Source organism: Magallana gigas, chromosome 6 (genome assembly GCF_963853765.1).
Source record: "Magallana gigas chromosome 6, xbMagGiga1.1, whole genome shotgun sequence".
Lineage (NCBI taxonomy): Eukaryota > Metazoa > Mollusca > Bivalvia > Ostreida > Ostreidae > Magallana > Magallana gigas.
Genome location: NC_088858.1, coordinates 20,160,966 through 20,183,893, shown reverse-complemented (window position 1 = coordinate 20,183,893; position 22,928 = coordinate 20,160,966). Strand labels below are relative to the sequence as shown.

The window sequence follows — 22,928 nt, the reverse complement described above, 5'->3', positions numbered from 1 at the left end:
CTTCGTAACTATCAACATAATATAGCGACACTTTCAAATAGAATTTCATTTTTTCGATGTTGTCAATCGCAAGACAGTAAGACAGTCACTGTGTATAAAATTTGACTTAAGTCTAAGACTGCTTCATGATCTTGGGGCCTTGTCTTCTATATGAATCTACACTTATCCTTACATTACATAAATCCTTGCATGTTATCAAGTACCAAATGCAGCGGTAAATATGTTCAACATCGAAATTTTATCCACTTTATTCTGTATCACTCTGATTTTTTTTCTATAACTGAATTAATGATTGCCATAAACAATTGTTTATCCCAATTTGAACACGTCAATCTACAGGTGGCCATGGTATAAGCAAAGCAAGCTCTTTCATTAAGTTGTTTCCTGTTTATGTTTAGATCGGGGGGGGGGGGCGAGGTTGAAAACCAACAACTGATTTTTTTTTTAAATTTCAAATGTCCTATTACTCTTGAGATACTAGTACGCATTTAGCTTTTTGTCAGAACGGGTTTAAATTTAAAACATACAACTAACCATCGAAAAGGTTTGTATTTACAAACTTCAAGTAAATTTAAAAATTAACTTTATACTACAAAGTTACCATTGGCAGCATTTTTCTCTGCTTCTTTCAATTCAAGAGCTGCTCTCAGTTGCCTTACTTCATCATTTACAGTGGTAATGTAAGCTAAAAAACCCGAAATGTATAGTTAGATAACGTAAAGAACATAGTTTATTATTAAGATAGATAGATAGATAGATAGATAGATAGATAGATAGATAGATAGATAGATAGAGTTACAGACCTCCCAGTTTATCTCTTTCATTACTGAGCTCTGCAATTTCCTTTTTGGCAGCGTCTAGCTCTCCTAAAATTATCAATTCAAATGACATCATTTTCAATACATAAAAGAGGGATTTATATTATGGTACCTGGATACTATGAAAAAAGTTTTTTGTTTATTCTTAAAAATCTTTATGACTTTCAGAATACCCTTTCTATCGAAAAAGTATAATAATTTCATTGAAACAATAAATTCTTATATATATATATATATATATATATATATATATATATATATATATATATATATATATATATATATAAAGACACGTTTTTTACTTCATTTATTTTACTTCGTTTATTTTACTTAATGATGTTAAAAATTAAGGGTAATTAACTGCGTGCAAAGGACACTTTTATTAATAAAGATGCAAACATCCAATCGAGCGTTCCCACTATAAATTGCTGTTTATTGGCTTGTTGTAAATATACCTGACCTAAAATATCTGTATATATCGTACCAAGTGTATTTAATTTTGTAGACATATTCAATTTAAATGTATACAATTTTTTTTTTTTTGGGGGGGGGGGGGGGAGTGCAATAGGTAAATATCTTATTCCATTTCATTCAATTTGTCATTTGCTTTCCTCTAACGAAAGCTGGCTCACACTATCTTTTTTTTCATAATAAAATGCAAACTTACAAACCATAATAAATTGTATTTGCTGGAATTGGGTCAAAAATTCCTCGTTTATACATTAAACAGCAATAACAAATGATGTAACTATTCAAAATCTATTTATTAGCAAATGACGTAACTATTAAATTTTTTTTATATCGTTATATCATTAATTGGTGTAGAAAATCATCATGATCATAGAACATGCTGACCAAAGGTAGGGAATTCCACTTCTATGAGATAAATAAAATTAAAAAAAAAACTAACCTGTAATTCTCAACCGTTCAGATTTCAAGTTTCCACATTCCTTTGACTTTAACTGTAAATCGTCTGAAAAAGCCAAGACTACTGTTCAGAATAATCGGAGAGAGAGAGAGAGAGAGAGAGAGAGAGAGAGAGAGAGAGAGAGAGAGAGAGAGAGAGAGAGAGCTTACCCTTTATTCGCTTATTTTCAGCTTGAAGTTGTTGACTGCCTTCATTGAGTTTTGTGACGCACTGTTTTAGTAATTCCTTCTCCTTTTCTGCTTGATCTGTAGATTTATAAAATGTTTCTATAACAAAGATACTTTTACAACGAAATCATCATTCACATGTTAGATAAGGGACCAAAATGTAAAAAAAAAAGAATCACCATATGTGTTTGTGCTTGACTAGTTATACATGTATGTACATGCATCTATGTGAAAATGATATGCATGTAATTATCCATACTAGCTGTATTAAATGATTTTGTTTTTAAACATCTTTTATATTTTGTGTCTTGTAAGTTCTCTTTGGTACATTTACCTACATTTTCTTTCGATTGAACGAAGATCACTTGCATTCTTAAGATAAATTGGAAAAAAAATGTAATTGAAACATGACTGATAAATGTAAAAATTTACCCTTCTCAGTTTTATATTTAGCTTTAAGTTCTTCTATCTCTTGTTTGTACTTATTTTCGGTAGTTATTACTTCCTTGTTTCTCAAACTTAATTGATCTGGAGAAAAATAAAACATAATTAAAATTAAATAAATTAAAAATAATCGAAACATACATGTATCAAAAAATCTTCTAACAAATCTTAAGAAAAAAGTATAATTTATCGTACCTGACAATTCCTCTGAACGTCGTTTTTCGTGTTGATAATTTTCTTGCATTTTCTTTAGCTCAGCTTTAGAAATATAGATAAAATAATTTGAAACTTAGCACATTAATGTAGACTGTTTAAAAATTCACTTCGAAAGAACTGGATCAAAATAGTTTTAAAAAAGGATATTTGTAAAAACAACAATAAAATCTAACCTGCCATCTCTTCTTCCTTTTTCTTCATCTCCAGGTAATTAGAGAGAAGATCAGAATTGATCTCTATTTCAATAGATAGATATAAAAACATTGACCACGTAACACGTCCAACAAGTGATTCATGATTGTTTTTCAGTAAATACTGTATACAGGGTTATTTTCTACTCTTGCACACAGTTTTCGCCCCGTCTTGAATTCGCCTAGACATAGATGTGTTTTAAAAGAGATAGTTTAAGACATCGTATTTCGCCCCGTCTTACATTCGCCCGTTGACAACAATGGCGAAAGGGGCGAATATTTCCATGTATACAGTACATATATGTATACGTAAGTCATAACAATTGTGGTTATCAATAAGGATTTCAAAATGCTCCTATATTGCATAAAATTACTTGATTATGGTTTTTTTAAAATTCGAATTATCAAATACACATTTGAAATGTTAAATTTATAAGGAAGAGTGAATGTTAAATCATAAGGCATAAAACATAGGATAGGCCCATGTTAAACATTATTAAATAAAACTGTTTATACTAAAACGTTACTTTTTATGTTCAACATAATAACATAAATGTCTCTCTCTTATTTACTTTCTCTTTTTCTCTCTTTTATTATTCACTCTCTCTCTCTCTCTTTCTCTCATTTAATCACACACACTCTTTTATTCTCTCTCTCTCTCTTTCTCTCTCTCTCTCTCTCTGAGAAATTTACACAGCTTACCATTTCGGCTTGCAAGTTTTGCTCCTAATTCTTCTTTTTCTTCAATTGCCTTTTTAATTTGACCTTTTAAATAAAAACAAATGTTATCCGCTTATCGATGCACCAAAAATATTTCAGCATCAGTACAATCTATATGAAACGCAATAAAATATTAAGCCAGTGAGCACTTAAATAAAAATTATACTCCTTATATAATAAAAAAGCAGCACTTGTAAAGTTGTTTTTATACAAAAATGACCACAAAATGTTTTTTCTTTGGTATTGTAGGGGAAATAGAGCTTGAAACGCAACTGTTTGACTCATAATCATAATATTTCCAATATGTAATATCATTGATAATTTTATTCGTCGGGTCTCTTAAGATTATAATCAATATCCTTCACTAATCGAATACTATTTACAGAAATCCTTGAATTCTTAAAACAATGACAAATCATGAAAACTTTTTTCCTAATCCAAGAAAATGATTATAAAAATACATATGCCACAAGAAGGCGAATGCAGTAAACTGTTTCTTAAACCAACTGAAGTTAACCTTCCATTTATATTCGGTAATCTTCATTTATACAGAGATCATTATTAGGAGAGCACACTTAAAGATGGCTACGAAAGAGATGTATCCGTAAAAAATACTTTCAAATTCCTTTAAAACATCTTCGTTGTTGGTAATCTGTTCTTTCAAAGCCTGAGTCTCTTCTTTCAATGCTGCGCTTGATTGTCTTTCTTGTTCTAAATACTCTATTTTCAAAAAATATTCAAAACATACATAAAATATCATGTTTTCAATTGTTTTGAATCTTTATAAAGCGTTGTTTCAATATTTTATAATGATAATAATCAATGACATTATAATTATGTTCATATTAATTTTAGTTTATAAAAACGGTTACCATCAAGACTTTTATTTTCATCAATTAACCTCTGATGATCTGCAGCTACGTTTTCTACAAAATAATGTGGTTTGTAAATGAAAGCAATATATGTGACAAACTTATATCAACAGTATATGAGAATCATTTTTCATTTACATTCTAACAGCAAGCTTTAATATTATATATGAATATCATTTTAACATTGATAAAATATGGCGTTAGGTATGTTTATATGCTATATACATGTCGAATCAACCTATTTATTCAGTCAAAGGAGAAAAGTGTACGTTGATGTCATAAAAACTCTGACGTAAATTGGAATAATGTTTGGTAATATTCTGAAGATTCTGTCCAATGAGCAAACATTGCTTGACGATATGTAAAAGAAGGATCATATTAATAAGTGTTTTGAAGAAAGCTGATAAAAACTTCCTTTTATTGTATAAATAAATATTTACAAATATTTTTGAAATATTTCAATCATAAAAATAATTGACAAAAACCGGATTAATTTGCTATTTTCTGGATGTTACATTTTCCACGACTACTTACCAATTTTTTCTAGATGCCTTTTTAAACTTTCGTTTTCATTTCGCACAGAAGCTAAATCACCTACATAAATGTATTTCATAAGTAAAATCTAAAATCCATGCTAACATATCAAACAGAAGTTCCTAAAAATAAAATTTGTGTATATAACCATCAATCTAAGATAAAAATGTTTAACAACAATATACATGTATAGAAAAATCCTTGTTATGATTTGAATAGCTTTCTCGATATCAGGAATACTTTTAAAAGAATAATTTAACAAATTATAGGATTATGAAACCATATGCATCTTTCGAACATATGTAATTTCCTTATACTTTTTAATCGTTTATTTATATAAGTAATTTAACATGCAAAATACCTTCCAGTGTTTCAATTTGATGATTTTTGTCTTCACACTGTTCTCTTAAATCATCAGCTGCTTCTAGAATGAAAAATATTTACATTGAATACTTGGGATCTCTCATAATTTGTCATGTTACTTGATTTTTAATTCAATGTAATGCAAGTCTCTTTCCTTGGGCGATGGTGAGGGTATTAAAATATACAGAATGTTGGATAGAATATAAATTACAAATATTTTAACTATTATATAAAGTATGTACTATTGTTTCTGTAAATCTATCTTTTATTGCCACATTTATTAAAAATATATTAATTTGATTTTGATGCTGATGCAAAAACGTCATTGAAAAGTGTTATCTAAAATGCATAACATCGGTGATGCATGCACCGACTTTTGAAACTTTATTGTATAATAAAGATGAATCGACTTCATTTATGTAATTATTGACTTCCAGTTATTAATCAATAACAAAAAGGACTCGATTTACTTTTACTTACGTTAACAGACGTTTTATACTGTTTTTCTTTTATGATAAAATCAGTAGAATTATATGTAGAGTTACAAGATAAATAAAAGGGATTTTATTTTATAAACATATATCATAATTTACCTGCGGACGTTTCCGAAGCAACACATCTGTGCAATAAATCTGCGTTTTCGGCTGAATGTAAAAAAAAAAAAAATCAATCATTAATTATTACTTTAAAATGAACTTTCCTTACAAAAATTTCGTATGGACGAGGAATATTCTACATGAAAATAAATAAAATTGGCACTATATTTAGAATATTCATCTTTCAGATATTTACAACTTATCACTTATTTACAATAAAACTAAGAAAATCTGCCTTCTGTCCTTTTCAATATTTTTCTACTTTTTCATTGCTTTTCTTTCAACATATTTGTAAAATTCAGACTATGATAATACCTAGCAGTTCAATCCACACAGTTCAGTAAAGGAACTTAAAATAATAATAACTTTTTGAATCAAGTTGTAACATCGGCATTCAGTTAAAAATATTTATCGCAAGATCTAATAAACATTTTGACCATTTTAATCTCTGAAAGTACAAATAATTACTCGACGCCATAATGAGTTTTTTCTTTTTTTTGTTGATATTTATAAGTATAACTTTGTATTTTCCAGTTATCATACTTACAATTTTTCTCATTTATAATTTCATCCCGACGTTTCATTTCTTCTTTTAAAGTAGCCAGATTTTCTGTCGGTATATAATGATAAAATACATATTAAATTAATATATAAGTATATTTGCAAGGGATGCTTAATGATATGAAGGTCAGACAAATACATGTTACATAGTTCCTTAAATGTTATTTCTATAATATAAATATTCTTTAATTTGAAACGTACCATTTTTAATGTTTAGCTCTCGTTGTAATTTTTCAATTTCTTTCTCTTGTGAAGTTTTAACTGCAAAAAGAAGTTTAAAATGCATTCAATTAAGTTAAACAACACGAACGACCAAATTTAAACATCTTCAACAGAGGAAAGGCGTTACCATACACGAAAAATATCACATATTGTGTTTTTGCAAGAACTCTCCACAATAAGGAATCAGGACCCTTTTCTTTTTTAAAAAATATGCATTTTCCGCATTTTCCACATTTTTTGTGGCTTTACAAATCCCAGCATATTGTATTAAACAAAAGTACTTAAGTTCATGATTATACAATGCAATTTTGGAATAGTTTTAAAGTAGTACTAAGTATTTACGTTGTATATCAGAGAGCAAGTTGTAACTGAGGGTTTCATTGGAGCCTTCGTAAGTTACAAAGTTACCATTGGCAGCATTTTTCTCTGCTTCTTTCAATTCAAGAGCTGCTCTCAGTTGCCTTACTTCATCATTTACAGTGGTAATGTAAGCTAAAAAACCCGAAATGTATAGTTAGATAACGTAAAGAACATAGTTTATTATTAAGATAGATAGATAGATAGATAGATAGATAGATAGATAGATAGATAGATAGATAGATAGATAGATAGAGTTACAGACCTCCCAGTTTATCTCTTTCATTACTGAGCTCTGCAATTTCCTTTTTGGCAGCGTCTAGCTCTCCTAAAATTATCAATTCAAATGACATCATTTTCAATACATAAAAGAGGGATTTATATTATGGTACCTGGATACTATGAAAAAAGTTTTTTGTTTATTCTTAAAAATCTTTATGACTTTCAGAATACCCTTTCTATCGAAAAAGTATAATAATTTCATTGAAACAATAAATTCTTATATATATATATATATATATATATATATATATATATATATATATATATATATATATATATATATATATATATATATATATATAAAGACACGTTTTTTACTTCATTTATTTTACTTCGTTTATTTTACTTAATGATGTTAAAAATTAAGGGTAATTAACTGCGTGCAAAGGACACTTTTATTAATAAAGATGCAAACATCCAATCGAGCGTTCCCACTATAAATTGCTGTTTATTGGCTTGTTGTAAATATACCTGACCTAAAATATCTGTATATATCGTACCAAGTGTATTTAATTTTGTAGACATATTCAATTTAAATGTATACAATTTTTTTTTTTTGGGGGGGGGGGAGTGCAATAGGTAAATATCTTATTCCATTTCATTCAATTTGTCATTTGCTTTCCTCTAACGAAAGCTGGCTCACACTATCTTTTTTTTCATAATAAAATGCAAACTTACAAACCATAATAAATTGTATTTGCTGGAATTGGGTCAAAAATTCCTCGTTTATACATTAAACAGCAATAACAAATGATGTAACTATTCAAAATCTATTTATTAGCAAATGACGTAACTATTAAATTTTTTTTATATCGTTATATCATTAATTGGTGTAGAAAATCATCATGATCATAGAACATGCTGACCAAAGGTAGGGAATTCCACTTCTATGAGATAAATAAAATTAAAAAAAAAACTAACCTGTAATTCTCAACCGTTCAGATTTCAAGTTTCCACATTCCTTTGACTTTAACTGTAAATCGTCTGAAAAAGCCAAGACTACTGTTCAGAATAATCGGAGAGAGAGAGAGAGAGAGAGAGAGAGAGAGAGAGAGAGAGCTTACCCTTTATTCGCTTATTTTCAGCTTGAAGTTGTTGACTGCCTTCATTGAGTTTTGTGACGCACTGTTTTAGTAATTCCTTCTCCTTTTCTGCTTGATCTGTAGATTTATAAAATGTTTCTATAACAAAGATACTTTTACAACGAAATCATCATTCACATGTTAGATAAGGGACCAAAATGTAAAAAAAAAAGAATCACCATATGTGTTTGTGCTTGACTAGTTATACATGTATGTACATGCATCTATGTGAAAATGATATGCATGTAATTATCCATACTAGCTGTATTAAATGATTTTGTTTTTAAACATCTTTTATATTTTGTGTCTTGTAAGTTCTTTTTGGTACATTTACCTACATTTTCTTTCGATTGAACGAAGATCACTTGCATTCTTAAGATAAATTGGAAAAAAAATGTAATTGAAACATGACTGATAAATGTAAAAATTTACCCTTCTCAGTTTTATATTTAGCTTTAAGTTCTTCTATCTCTTGTTTGTACTTATTTTCGGTAGTTATTACTTCCTTGTTTCTCAAACTTAATTGATCTGGAGAAAAATAAAACATAATTAAAATTAAATAAATTAAAAATAATCGAAACATACATGTATCAAAAAATCTTCTAACAAATCTTAAGAAAAAAGTATAATTTATCGTACCTGACAATTCCTCTGAACGTCGTTTTTCGTGTTGATAATTTTCTTGCATTTTCTTTAGCTCAGCTTTAGAAATATAGATAAAATAATTTGAAACTTAGCACATTAATGTAGACTGTTTAAAAATTCACTTCGAAAGAACTGGATCAAAATAGTTTTAAAAAAGGATATTTGTAAAAACAACAATAAAATCTAACCTGCCAACTCTTCTTCCTTTTTCTTCATCTCCAGGTAATTAGAGAGAAGATCAGAATTGTTCTCTATTTCAATAGATAGATATAAAAACATTAACCACGTAACACGTCCAACAAGTGATTCATGATTGTTTTTCAGTAAATACTGTATACATGGTTATTTTCTTCTCTTGCACACAGTTTCGCCCCGTCTTGAATTCGCCCAGACATAGATGTGTTTTAAAAGAGATAGTTTAAGACATCGTATTTCGCCCCGTCTTACATTCGCCCGTTGACAACAACGGCGAAAGGGGCGAATATTTCCATGTATACAGTACATGTATGTATACGTAAGTCATAACAATGATGGTTATCAATAAGGATTTCAAAATGCTCCTATATTGCATAAAATTACTTGATTATGGGTTTTTTAAAATTCGAATTATCAAATACACATTTGAAATGTTAAATTTATAAGGAAGAGTGAATGTTAAATCATAAGGCATAAAACATAGGATAGGCCCATGTTAAACATTATTAAATAAAACTGTTTATACTAAAACGTTACTTTTTATGTTCAACATAATAACATAAATGTCTCTCTCTTATTTACTTTCTCTTTTTCTCTCTTTTATTATTCACTCTCTCTCTCTCTCTTTCTCTCATTTAATCACACACACTCTTTTATTCTCTCTCTCTCTCTCTTTCTCTCTCTCTCTCTCTCTGAGAAATTTACACAGCTTACCATTTCGGCTTGCAAGTTTTGCTCCTAATTCTTCTTTTTCTTCAATTGCCTTTTTAATTTGACCTTTTAAATAAAAACAAATGTTATCCGCTTATCGATGCACCAAAAATATTTCAGCATCAGTACAATCTATATGAAACGCAATAAAATATTAAGCCAGTGAGCACTTAAATAAAAATTATACTCCTTATATAATAAAAAAGCAGCACTTGTAAAGTTGTTTTTATACAAAAATGACCACAAAATGTTTTTTCTTTGGTATTGTAGGGGAAATAGAGCTTGAAACGCAACTGTTTGACTCATAATCATAATATTTCCAATATGTAATATCATTGATAATTTTATTCGTCGGGTCTCTTAAGATTATAATCAATATCCTTCACTAATCGAATACTATTTACAGAAATCCTTGAATTCTTAAAACAATGACAAATCATGAAAACTTTTTTCCTAATCCAAGAAAATGATTATAAAAATACATATGCCACAAGAAGGCGAATGCAGTAAACTGTTTCTTAAACCAACTGAAGTTAACCTTCCATTTATATTCGGTAATCTTCATTTATACAGAGATCATTATTAGGAGAGCACACTTAAAGATGGCTACGAAAGAGATGTATCCGTAAAAAATACTTTCAAATTCCTTTAAAACATCTTCGTTGTTGGTAATCTGTTCTTTCAAAGCCTGAGTCTCTTCTTTCAATGCTGCGCTTGATTGTCTTTCTTGTTCTAAATACTCTATTTTCAAAAAATATTCAAAACATACATAAAATATCATGTTTTCAATTGTTTTGAATCTTTATAAAGCGTTGTTTCAATATTTTATAATGATAATAATCAATGACATTATAATTATGTTCATATTAATTTTAGTTTATAAAAACGGTTACCATCAAGACTTTTATTTTCATCAATTAACCTCTGATGATCTGCAGCTACGTTTTCTACAAAATAATGTGGTTTGTAAATGAAAGCAATATATGTGACAAACTTATATCAACAGTATATGAGAATCATTTTTCATTTACATTCTAACAGCAAGCTTTAATATTATATATGAATATCATTTTAACATTGATAAAATATGGCGTTAGGTATGTTTATATGCTATATACATGTCGAATCAACCTATTTATTCAGTCAAAGGAGAAAAGTGTACGTTGATGTCATAAAAACTCTGACGTAAATTGGAATAATGTTTGGTAATATTCTGAAGATTCTGTCCAATGAGCAAACATTGCTTGACGATATGTAAAAGAAGGATCATATTAATAAGTGTTTTGAAGAAAGCTGATAAAAACTTCCTTTTATTGTATAAATAAATATTTACAAATATTTTTGAAATATTTCAATCATAAAAATAATTGACAAAAACCGGATTAATTTGCTATTTTCTGGATGTTACATTTTCCACGACTACTTACCAATTTTTTCTAGATGCCTTTTTAAACTTTCGTTTTCATTTCGCACAGAAGCTAAATCACCTACATAAATGTATTTCATAAGTAAAATCTAAAATCCATGCTAACATATCAAACAGAAGTTCCTAAAAATAAAATTTGTGTATATAACCATCAATCTAAGATAAAAATGTTTAACAACAATATACATGTATAGAAAAATCCTTGTTATGATTTGAATAGCTTTCTCAATATCAGGAATACTTTTAAAAGAATAATTTAACAAATTATAGGATTATGAAACCATATGCATCTTTCGAACATATGTAATTTCCTTATACTTTTTAATCGTTTATTTATATAAGTAATTTAACATGCAAAATACCTTCCAGTGTTTCAATTTGATGATTTTTGTCTTCACACTGTTCTCTTAAATCATCAGCTGCTTCTAGAATGAAAAATATTTACATTGAATACTTGGGATCTCTCATAATTTGTCATGTTACTTGATTTTTAATTCAATGTAATGCAAGTCTCTTTCCTTGGGCGATGGTGAGGGTATTAAAATATACAGAATGTTGGATAGAATATAAATTACAAATATTTTAACTATTATATAAAGTATGTACTATTGTTTCTGTAAATCTATCTTTTATTGCCACATTTATTAAAAATATATTAATTTGATTTTGATGCTGATGCAAAAACGTCATTGAAAAGTGTTATCTAAAATGCATAACATCGGTGATGCATGCACCGACTTTTGAAACTTTATTGTATAATAAAGATGAATCGACTTCATTTATGTAATTATTGACTTCCAGTTATTAATCAATAACAAAAAGGACTCGATTTACTTTTACTTACGTTAACAGACGTTTTATACTGTTTTTCTTTTATGATAAAATCAGTAGAATTATATGTAGAGTTACAAGATAAATAAAAGGGATTTTATTTTATAAACATATATCATAATTTACCTGCGGACGTTTCCGAAGCAACACATCTGTGCAATAAATCTGCGTTTTCGGCTGAATGTAAAAAAAAAAAAAAAATCAATCATTAATTATTACTTTAAAATGAACTTTCCTTACAAAAATTTCGTATGGACGAGGAATATTCTACATGAAAATAAATAAAATTGGCACTATATTTAGAATATTCATCTTTCAGATATTTACAACTTATCACTTATTTGCAATAAAACTAAGAAAATCTGCCTTCTGTCCTTTTCAATATTTTTCTACTTTTTCATTGCTTTTCTTTCAACATATTTGTAAAATTCAGACTATGATAATACCTAGCAGTTCAATCCACACAGTTCAGTAAAGGAACTTAAAATAATAATAACTTTTTGAATCAAGTTGTAACATCGGCATTCAGTTAAAAATATTTATCGCAAGATCTAATAAACATTTTGACCATTTTAATCTCTGAAAGTACAAATAATTACTCGACGCCATAATGAGTTTTTTCTTTTTTTTGTTGATATTTATAAGTATAACTTTGTATTTTCCAGTTATCATACTTACAATTTTTCTCATTTATAATTTCATCCCGACGTTTCATTTCTTCTTTTAAAGTAGCCAGATTTTCTGTCGGTATATAATGATAAAATACATATTAAATTAATATATAAGTATATTTGCAAGGGATGCTTAATGATATGAAGGTCAGACAAATACATGTTACATAGTTCCTTAAATGTTATTTCTATAATATAAATATTCTTTAATTTGAAACGTACCATTTTTAATGTTTAGCTCTCGTTGTAATTTTTCAATTTCTTTCTCTTGTGAAGTTTTAACTGCAAAAAGAAGTTTAAAATGCATTCAATTAAGTTAAACAACACGAACGACCAAATTTAAACATCTTCAACAGAGGAAAGGCGTTACCTTACACGAAAAATATCACATATTGTGTTTTTGCAAGAACTCTCCACAATAAGGAATCAGGACCCTTTTCTTTTTTAAAAAATATGCATTTTCCGCATTTTCCACATTTTTTGTGGCTTTACAAATCCCAGCATATTGTATTAAACAAAAGTACTTAAGTTCATGATTATACAATGCAATTTTGGAATAGTTTTAAAGTAGTACTAAGTATTTACGTTGTATATCAGAGAGCAAGTTGTAACTGAGGGTTTCATTGGAGCCTTCGTAATGAGCCATATCATTTCCAGACTCTGATGACTGGGGAGAATCAATTTCGTTTTCAAAATTGTCAGCATCCACAGCGTTGTCATTTTCAGCCTCGTTTTCATATAAAGACATCTATCAAATATAAAATAACATTTTCCTCTAAAATAATACATGATAATAAGAATTGAATTTGTAAAGATATATACTTAACACTTGTTAAGTAAAAATGTTTGGGTAATTTTAGAAAGAATTTCAACATTCTATCATTAGACAAGGTAGTTGTATATGTTATATGCTTGTACTTGTAGGTAAAACTTTGGTAGGTTAAATGTTCATGCTCATGTTTGTAGAGATGTAAACGTGTTAACTTTGGAATGTGTGTAAACTAAAATCATCAAAAGATGTAAACAAAAACTTAAAATACAAACAATATGATCTGATATGAGCAAATAAAATGTAAACTATTTTTTTCCCACTCCTAAATTTTTTACCTCCCCATTTTGCAAACCGGGATCACCGATATCGTCACCAAATGCCCGAAGAGGCTGTCCCTGTACGGGCATCATAGTGATGGAAGTATTCGGTGAATCGATGGTGGTAGGTGAAGCAGAACGTTGCATCTTTTCGCTGTTAATATAACCACGGGCAATGTTTTCATTTTGAACACTCTGTGATGCATTATCATCCCCTGATTTTGCATCACTAGCAACGACTGTTGTTTCTCTCACTACATCACTACCCAGACCAAACTTCATTATACATACGGTCTGACCCTTCATTTAAACGCGTTTTATAAAGCGTTCTTCACTAAAAATTTGAAGATAAGAGTGGGTTCTGTTGAAGTAGTATGTCATTGTGAAATGTTTATTCCAGACAACAAAGACAACAGACGTCAAACGTATGTTGATAAATACTCAGCATATTTGAGTTAACCCAAGTTATTGCGTTGTAGTAGCTGCTGGCTCGAAAAAAGGCTCCTGGTGTCTTAAATATTTCAAGAATTCTATTGACCCTGGCTGATCATCGATATGAACAAAACGGTATCAAATGAGTATAGTTTACATCAATTTCCATATTTTCATTTAAGGATTTTTTAAACTCAAAGAAGAAATAACACTTTTATTACTAAACATAAATCTTGCTATTCTAGGAATTGTTCACTGATAATTGAAATCTTGTAAGTCTTGCCTGTCCATTCTGCTGATCCACATGTCCATGATGATGTCTCTCCTCTGTCCAATCCATATGTCCATGATGATGTTGCTCCTCTGTCCCATCCATTTGGTCATCTTTAATGTCTCCAGTTTGGAGACTCTGCGATGGACCAACATCAACGGCTGTTTTTTCTCCGTTTACAAGAGACATTGTTTCATCTTCGCTATTTTCAGTCCCTGTAGTGGTACTGTCATTGTCAATCTAAGAATTATAAATAAACATCTAATAGTTATAACTTGAAACTACTCATACATCTACTATTGATACAACTACTAGAGTAATATATGTAATGATAATCCTTGAACTATAATCTTTCATGTTACTACTTGAATGAAGTAGTAGTAGTAGTAGTAGTAGTAGTAGTAGTAGTAGTAGTAGTAGTAGTAGTTATAATTGTTGAAGTAGTAGTAGTAGTAGAAGTACATGTATTATTAGAAGAAGTAGTTATAGTATTAGTAGAGTAGTATTAGTACATGTAGTAGCAGTGGTGGTTGATGTTGTTGTTAAACATGTAATAGTGGTAGTAGTAATAGTAGTAATTGTAGTAGTAGTACAAGTATTAGTAGAAGCAGTAATAGTACATGTAGAAGTAGAAGTAACATTAGTAGCACAAGTATAAGTAAAATCAGTAATAGTGCATGTAGTAGTAGTAGTAGTAGTACTAGTAGTAATAATATAATAAGAAAAAAAGGAGTGGTAGTAATAGTAAAAGGTAAAATTTAATTTAAAACCATTTCAAAAATGTTACGATAAAATTTTTAAAAATTGCATCCGACACAACGTAAGTCACATTGCTAAGTTCATGTATAGTATTATGCAACAAAAGTTGTTTCTCTTTTCACGTCTTGCACCCTTTTAAACCATTTTTTAATGCGTATTTATGTTTTATATTCACTTCTTATTTAGAAAATTTTATTTTCATAGGTCTAAAAATTATATGGACAACACCTGTCCTACACAAAGTAACGTGAAATTGATAAGAAAAATATATATATATTACAAGCGACACTATTTACGGATTTTCTAAACTGAGGATATTTTTTTACATTTATGATACTTTTATTTATTCCTTTGTTGAGAATCATTTAACAGACAAAAAATTTACTTACAGCAACCTTATTCAGAGTTAGAGCTTAAAAAAAGATAACAAGGCAATACTCTGTAAACTTAAGACCACTCAAATCCATATGCAAAATGGTTGATAATACTAGAAGACTGTAATGATTTATAAAACACCCAAACCAAACTTTATTATACATAGGTTGTCACCACCTGGCATTGAAAGGCGGTCTGACACTTCATTTAAACGCGTTTTATAAAGCGTTCTTCACTAAAACTTTGAATTAAAAGATAAGAGTGAGTTCTGTTGACGTAGTATGTCATTGTGAAATGTTTATTACAGACAACAAAGACAACAGACGTCAAACGTATGTTGATAAATACGCAGCTTATGTGAGTTAACCCAAGATATTGTATTGTAGTAGCTGCTGGCTCGAAATAAGGCTCCTGGTGTCTTAAATATTTTAAGAATTCTATTGATCCTGGCTGATCATCGATATGAACATAACGGTATCAGATGAGTATAGTTTATATCAATTTCCATATTTTCATTTAAGGATTTTTAAACTCAAAGAAGAAATAACACTTTTATTACATAAACATAAATCTTGCTATTCTAGGAATTGTTCACCGATAATTGAAATCTTGTAAGTCTTGCCTGTTCATTTTGCTGATCCACATGCCCATGTTGATGTTGCTCCTCTGTCCCATCCACATGTCTATGTTGATGTCGCTCCTCTGTCCCATCCATTTGGTCATCTTTAATGTCTTCAGTTTGGAGACTCTGCGATGGACCAACATCAACAGCTGTTTTTTCTCCGTTTATAAGAGACATTGTTTCATCTTCGTTATTTTCAGTCTCTGTACAGGTACTGTCATTGTCAACCTAAGAATTATAAATAAACATCAAAAAGTTATAGCTTGAAACTACTCATACATCTACTATTGATAATACTATAAGAATTGTATATGTAATGATAATCCTTAAACTATATCTTTTCATGTTACCACTTGATTGTAGTAGCAGTAGTAGTAGTAGCATTAGTTGTAATTGTTGAAGTAGTAATAGTAGTAGAAGTACATGTATTAATAGAAGAAATAGTAATAGTATTAGTAGAGTAGTATTAGTACATGTAGTAGCAGTGGTAGTTGATGTTGTTGTGAAACATGTAATAATGGTAGTAGTAATAGTAGTAATTGTAGTAGTAGTACAAGTATTAGTAGAAGCAGTAATAGTACATGTAGTAGTATAAGTAGTAGTAGTAGTAGTACTAAAACTAGTAGTAATAATATAATAAGAAAAAAGGAGTGGTAGTAATAGTAAAAGGTAAAATGCAATTTAAAACCATTTCAAAAATGTTACGATAAAATTTTTAAAAATTGCATCTGACACAACGTAAGTCACATTGCTAAGTTCATGTATAGTATTATGCAACAAAAGTTGTTTCTCTTTTCACGTCTTGCACCCTTTTAAACCCATTTTTTAAATGCGTATTTATGTTTCATATTCACTTCTTATTTAGAAATTTTATTTTCATAGGTCTAAAAATTATATGGACAACACCTGTCCTACACAAAGTAACGTGAAATTGATAAAAAAAAATAAACATATTATAAGCGACACTATTCACGGATTTTCTAAACTGAGGATATTTTTTTCATTTATGATACTTTTATTCATTTGTGAGAATCATTTCAGATTCGAACAGACACAACAGTTACTTACAGCTGCCTTATTAAGAGTTAGAGCTTTAAAAATGTGATAACAAGCCAATACTCTGTTCACTTCAGACCACTCAAATCCATATGCAAAATGGTTGATAATACTAGAAGACTGTAATGATTTATAAAACACCCAAACCAAACTTTATTATACATAGGTTGTCACCACCTGGCATTGAAAGGCGGTCTGACACTTCATTTAAACGCGTTTTATAAAGCGTTCTTCACTAAAACTTTGAATTTGAAGATAAGAGTGGGTTCAGTTGACGTAGTATGTCATTGTGAAATGTTTATTAAAGACAACAATGATAACAGACGTAAAACGTATGTTGATAAATACTCAGCTTGTGTTAGTTAACCCAAATTATTGTATTGTAGTAGCTGCTGGCTCGAAATAAGACCCCTAGTGTCTTTAATATTTCAAGACTTCTATTGACCCTGGCTGGTCATCGATATGAACAAAATGGTATCAAATGAATATAGTTTATATCAATTTCCATATTTACTGTTAAAGATTTTTAGACTCAAAGAAGAAATAACACTTTCATTACAAGTGAAACATAAATCTTGCTTCTTTACGAATTTTTCACTGATTAATCAGAAAGTAAAAACTTATTAGTCTTGCCTGTCTAATCTGCTGATCAACACCCATGTCCACAGGTCCATGTTGAGCCTGCTCCTCTGTCCCATCCACATGTCCATGTTGCTGCTGCACCTCTGCCCCGTCCATTTCGTCATGTTTAATGTCTCCATTTTGGAAACTCTGCGATGAACCATCATCAACGCCCGTTTTTTCTCCGTTTACATGAGACATCGTTTCATGTTCGTTATTATCAGCCTCTGTATTAGTACTGTCATTGTCAACCTAAGAATCATTAATAAACATCTACTTGAAACCACTCATACATGTACATCTACTTTAAATATAACTATCAGACTTGTATATGTAATGATAATCCTTAAACTATAATCTTTCATGTTACTACTTACTTGTAGCAGTAGTAGTATATGTAGTAATAGTAGAAGTAGAGGTAGTAATACATCTTTTAGTAGAATAGAGTAGTAAAATAGTACATGCAGTAGTAGTTGTTGTACATGTAGTAGTAGTAGAAGTAGAAGTGATAGAAGTAGCAGTAATAGTACAAGTATTAGTAGCATAGTAGTAGTTCATAAAGTAGTAAAAGAAGTGTTAGTAGTAGTACATATAGTAATAGAGGAAGTAATAGTAGTAGTACAAGTTTTAATAGAAGTAGTAATAGTACATGTAGTAGTAGTAGTAGTAGTAGTAGTAGTAGTAGAACATGTATAGAAGTAGTAGTAGTAGTTGTTGTTGTTGTTGTTGTTGTTGTAGAAGTAGAAGAAGAGGTAGTGGTAGTAATAGTAAAAAGGTAAAATGCAATTTCAAAATTAATTTTAAAATGTTAGCATAAACTTTTTAAAAATAGATTCATCTGACACAATAAGTAACATTGTTTAGTACATTGGATATTATTATGCAACAAAGGTTGATTCTCTTTTTACGTCTTTTACATTTTTCCACACTTTTAAACCAAAAAATTACTTTAAATTGGGTAATTTTATTTTATATGCAATTCTTTTCATTTAGAAAATTTTCTTTTCATTGGTCTTTAAAAAATACGTGACGTAACCTGTTGGTTTGTCCCGTTAAAATAACGTGAAATTGGTAATAAAAATAATATATGTGACACCATTTACGGAATTATTGAAGTTGCTGCTGGCTCGAAATAAGACTCCTAGTGTCTTGAATATTTCAAGAATTCTATTGACCCTGGCTGATCATCGATATGAACAATATGGTATCAGATGAGTTTAGTTTATATCAATTTCCATATTTACATTTAAGGATTTTTAGACTCAAAAACGAAATAACACTTTGTTACAAGTGAAACATAAATCTTGCTATTTTAGGAATTGTTCACTGATTATTCAAATCTTATTAGTCTTGCCTGTCCATTCTGCTGATCCACACCAATGTCCACATGTCCATGATGATGTCGCTCCTCTGTCCCATCCATTTGGTCATCTTTAATGTCTCCAGTTTGGAGACTCTGCGATGGACCAACATCAACGGCTGTTTTTTCTCCGTTTACATGAGACATTGTTTCATCTTCGCTATTTTCAGTCTCTGTACTTGTACTGGCATTGTCAACCTAAGAATCATCAATAAACATCTAATAGTTATAACTTGAAACTACTCATACATCTACTATTAATTACACAACTACTAGCATTATGTATGTAATGATAATCCTTAAACTATAATTTTCATGTTACTACTTGCGTGTAGTAGTTGTAGTAGTAGTAGTAGTTGTAGTAATAGTTGAAGTAGTAGTAGTAATAGAAGTACATGTATTAATAGAAGTAGTAATAGTAAGAGTAATACAAGTATTAGTAGAGTAGTATTGGTACATGTAGTAGCAGTGGTAGTTGATGTTGTTGTTATACATGTAGTAGTAGTAGTAGTAGTAGTAATTGTAGTAGTTTTTCAAGTATTAGTAGCATAGTAGTAGTTCATGCATGAGTAGAAGTAGTAGTAGTAGTAGTACATGTAGAAGGAGAAGTAACAGTAGTAGCACAACACCTGTCCTACACAAGTAACATGAAATTGATAAAAAAAAATATTATATGCGACACTATTTACGGATTTTCTAAACTGAGGATAATTTTTCATTAATTATACTTTTATTTATTCCTTTGTTGAGAATCATTTAACAGACAAAAAATTTACTTACAGCAACCTTATTCAGATTTAGAGCTTAAAAAAAGATAACAAGGCAATACTCTGTAAACTTAAGACCACTCAAATCCATATGCAAAATGGTTGATAATACTAGAAGACTGTAATGATTTATAAAACACCCAAACCAAACTTTATTATACATAGGTTGTCACCACCTGGCATTGAAAGGCGGTCTGACCCTTCATTTAAACGCGTTTTATAAAGCGTTCTTCACTAAAACTTTGAATTTGAAGATAAGAGTGGGTTCAGTTGACGTAGTATGTCATTGTGAAATGTTTATTACAGACAACAATGATAACAGACGTCAAAAGTATGTTGATAAATACGCAGCTTATGTGAGTTAACCCAAGTTATTGCGTTGTAGTAGCTGCTGGCTCGAAATAAGGCTCCTGGTGTCTTAAATATTTCAAGAATTCTATTGACCCTGGCTGATCATCGATATGAACAAAATGGTATCAGATGAGTATAGTTTATATAAATTTCCATATTTTCATTTAAGGATTTTTAAACTCAAAGAAGAAATAACACTTTTATTACATAAACATAAATCTTGCTATTCTAGGAATTGTTCACTGATAATTAAAATCTTGTAAGTCTTGCCTGTCCATTCTGCTGATCCACATGTCCATGATGATGCCGCTCCTCTGTCCCATCCACTTGTCCATAATGATGTCGCTCCTTTGTCCAATCCATTTGGTCATCTTTAATGTCTCCAGTTTGGAGACTCTGCGATGGACCAACATCAACGGCTGTTTTTTCTCCGTTTACATGAGACATTGTTTCATCTTCGCTTTTTTCAGTCTGTGTACTGGTACTATCATTGTCAACCTAAGAATCATAAATAAACATCAAATAGTTATAACTTGAAACTACTCATACATCTACTATTAATTATACAACTACTAGCATTATATTTGTAATGATAATCCTTAAACTATAATCTTTCATGTTACTACTTGCGTGTAGTTGTTGTAGTAGTAGAAGTAGTAGTAGTAGTAATAGTTGAAGTAGTAGTAGTAATAGAAGTACATGTATTAATAGACGTAGTAATAATAGTAGTAGTAATACAAGTATAAGTAGAGTAGTATTAGTACATGTAGTAGCAGTGGTAGTTGATGTTGTTGTTGTACATGTAGTAGTAGTAATAGTAGTAGTAGTAGTAGTAGTAGTAGTAGTAGTAGTAGTAGTAGTAATTGTAGTAGTTTTCCAAGTATTAGTAGCATAGTAGCAATTCATGCATGAGTAGAAGTAATAGTAGAAGTACATGCAGAAGTAGAAGTAACAGTAGTAGTACAAGTAGAAGTAGAAACAGTAATAGTACATGTAAAAGTTGTAGTAGTAGTAGTAGTAGAAATAATAGTAAAATAAGAAAAAAAGTAGTGGTAGTAATAGTAAAAGGTAAAATGCAAATTTAAAAACAATTCAAAAATGTTTGGATACATTTTTTAAAAATTGCATCAGACACAACGTAAGTCATATTGCTAAGTTCATGTATAGTATTATGCAACGAAAGTTATTTCTCTTTTCACGTCTTGCACCCTTTTAAACCAATTTTTGTTTTGAATGGGTATTTTTGTTTTATATGCACTTCGTCTTATTTAGAAAATTTTCTTTTCATAGGTCTAAAAATTATATGGACATCACCTGTCCTACACAAAGTAACGTAAAATTGATAATAAAAAATATATTATATGCGACACTATTTACGGATTTTCTAAACTGAGGATATTTATTTCATTTATGATACTTTAATTTATTCCTTTGTTGAGAATCGTTTAATAGACAAAATATTTACTTACAGCTGCCTTATTCAGAGTTCGAGCTTAAAATGGATAACAAGCCAATACTCTGTTAACTTAAGACCACTCAAATCCATATGCAAAATGGTTGATAATACTAGAAGACTGTAATGATTTATAAAACACCCAAACCAAACTTTATCATACATAGGTTGTCACCACCTGGCATTGAAAGGCGGTCTGACCCTTCATTTAAACGCGTTTTATAAAGCGTTCTTCTCTAAAACTTTGAATTTGAAGATAAGAGAGGGTTCAGTTGACGTAGTATGTCATTGTGAAATGTTTATTACAGACAACAAAGACAATGGACGTCAAACGTATGTTGATAAATACGCAGCTTATGTGAGTTAACCCAAGTTATTGTATTGTAGTAGCTGCTGGCTCGAAATAAGGCTCCTGGTGTCTTAAATATTTCAAGAATTCTATTGACCCTGGCTGATCATCGATATGAACATAACGGTATCAGATGAGTATAGTTTATATCAATTTCCATATTTTCATTTAAGGATTTTTAAACTCAAAAAAGAAGTAACATTTTTATTACATAAACATAAATCTTGCTATTCTAGGAATTGTTCACTGATAATTGAAATCTTGTAAGTCTTGCCTGTCCATTCTGCTGATCCACATGTCCATGTTGATGTTGCTCCTCTGTCCGACCGACATGTCCATGATGATGTCGCTCCTCTGTCCCATCCATTTGGTCATCTTTAATGTCTCCAGTTTGGATACTCTGCGATGGACCAACATCAACGGCTGTTTTTTCTCCGTTTACAAGAGACATTGTTTCATCTCCGTTATTTTCAGTCTCTGTACCGGTACTGTCATTGTCAACCTAAGAATCATAAATAAACATCTAATAGTTATAACTTGAAACTACTCATACATCTACTATTGATACAACTACTAGCATTATACCGTATA

General features: G+C 29.7%; 1 protein-coding gene across 1 annotated transcript in view; it reads right to left on the bottom strand.

Annotated features, from left to right (window-relative positions):
• The window catches only part of LOC105337045 (centrosome-associated protein CEP250), a 131,408-nt gene that overhangs the window by 59,930 nt on the left and 48,550 nt on the right, over positions 1-22,928 (bottom strand). Inside the window, exons 10-39 of the mRNA XM_066088534.1 lie at positions 22,612-22,839; positions 20,806-21,033; positions 19,412-19,615; positions 18,070-18,309; positions 16,381-16,608; positions 14,637-14,864; positions 13,418-13,580; positions 13,055-13,114; positions 12,840-12,902; positions 12,288-12,338; positions 11,693-11,755; positions 11,332-11,391; positions 10,798-10,851; positions 10,541-10,645; positions 9,908-9,970; positions 9,187-9,249; positions 8,993-9,055; positions 8,786-8,881; positions 8,336-8,431; positions 8,193-8,255; positions 7,255-7,317; positions 6,975-7,124; positions 6,612-6,671; positions 6,397-6,459; positions 5,847-5,897; positions 5,252-5,314; positions 4,891-4,950; positions 4,357-4,410; positions 4,100-4,204; positions 3,467-3,529 (exon numbers count right to left, since the gene is read on the bottom strand). Of these exons, the coding sequence (XP_065944606.1) occupies positions 3,467-3,529; positions 4,100-4,204; positions 4,357-4,410; positions 4,891-4,950; positions 5,252-5,314; positions 5,847-5,897; positions 6,397-6,459; positions 6,612-6,671; positions 6,975-7,124; positions 7,255-7,317; positions 8,193-8,255; positions 8,336-8,431; positions 8,786-8,881; positions 8,993-9,055; positions 9,187-9,249; positions 9,908-9,970; positions 10,541-10,645; positions 10,798-10,851; positions 11,332-11,391; positions 11,693-11,755; positions 12,288-12,338; positions 12,840-12,902; positions 13,055-13,114; positions 13,418-13,580; positions 14,637-14,864; positions 16,381-16,608; positions 18,070-18,309; positions 19,412-19,615; positions 20,806-21,033; positions 22,612-22,839 (3,151 nt within the window). The remainder of the gene's footprint in view (positions 1-3,466; positions 3,530-4,099; positions 4,205-4,356; positions 4,411-4,890; positions 4,951-5,251; positions 5,315-5,846; positions 5,898-6,396; positions 6,460-6,611; positions 6,672-6,974; positions 7,125-7,254; positions 7,318-8,192; positions 8,256-8,335; positions 8,432-8,785; positions 8,882-8,992; positions 9,056-9,186; positions 9,250-9,907; positions 9,971-10,540; positions 10,646-10,797; positions 10,852-11,331; positions 11,392-11,692; positions 11,756-12,287; positions 12,339-12,839; positions 12,903-13,054; positions 13,115-13,417; positions 13,581-14,636; positions 14,865-16,380; positions 16,609-18,069; positions 18,310-19,411; positions 19,616-20,805; positions 21,034-22,611; positions 22,840-22,928) is intronic.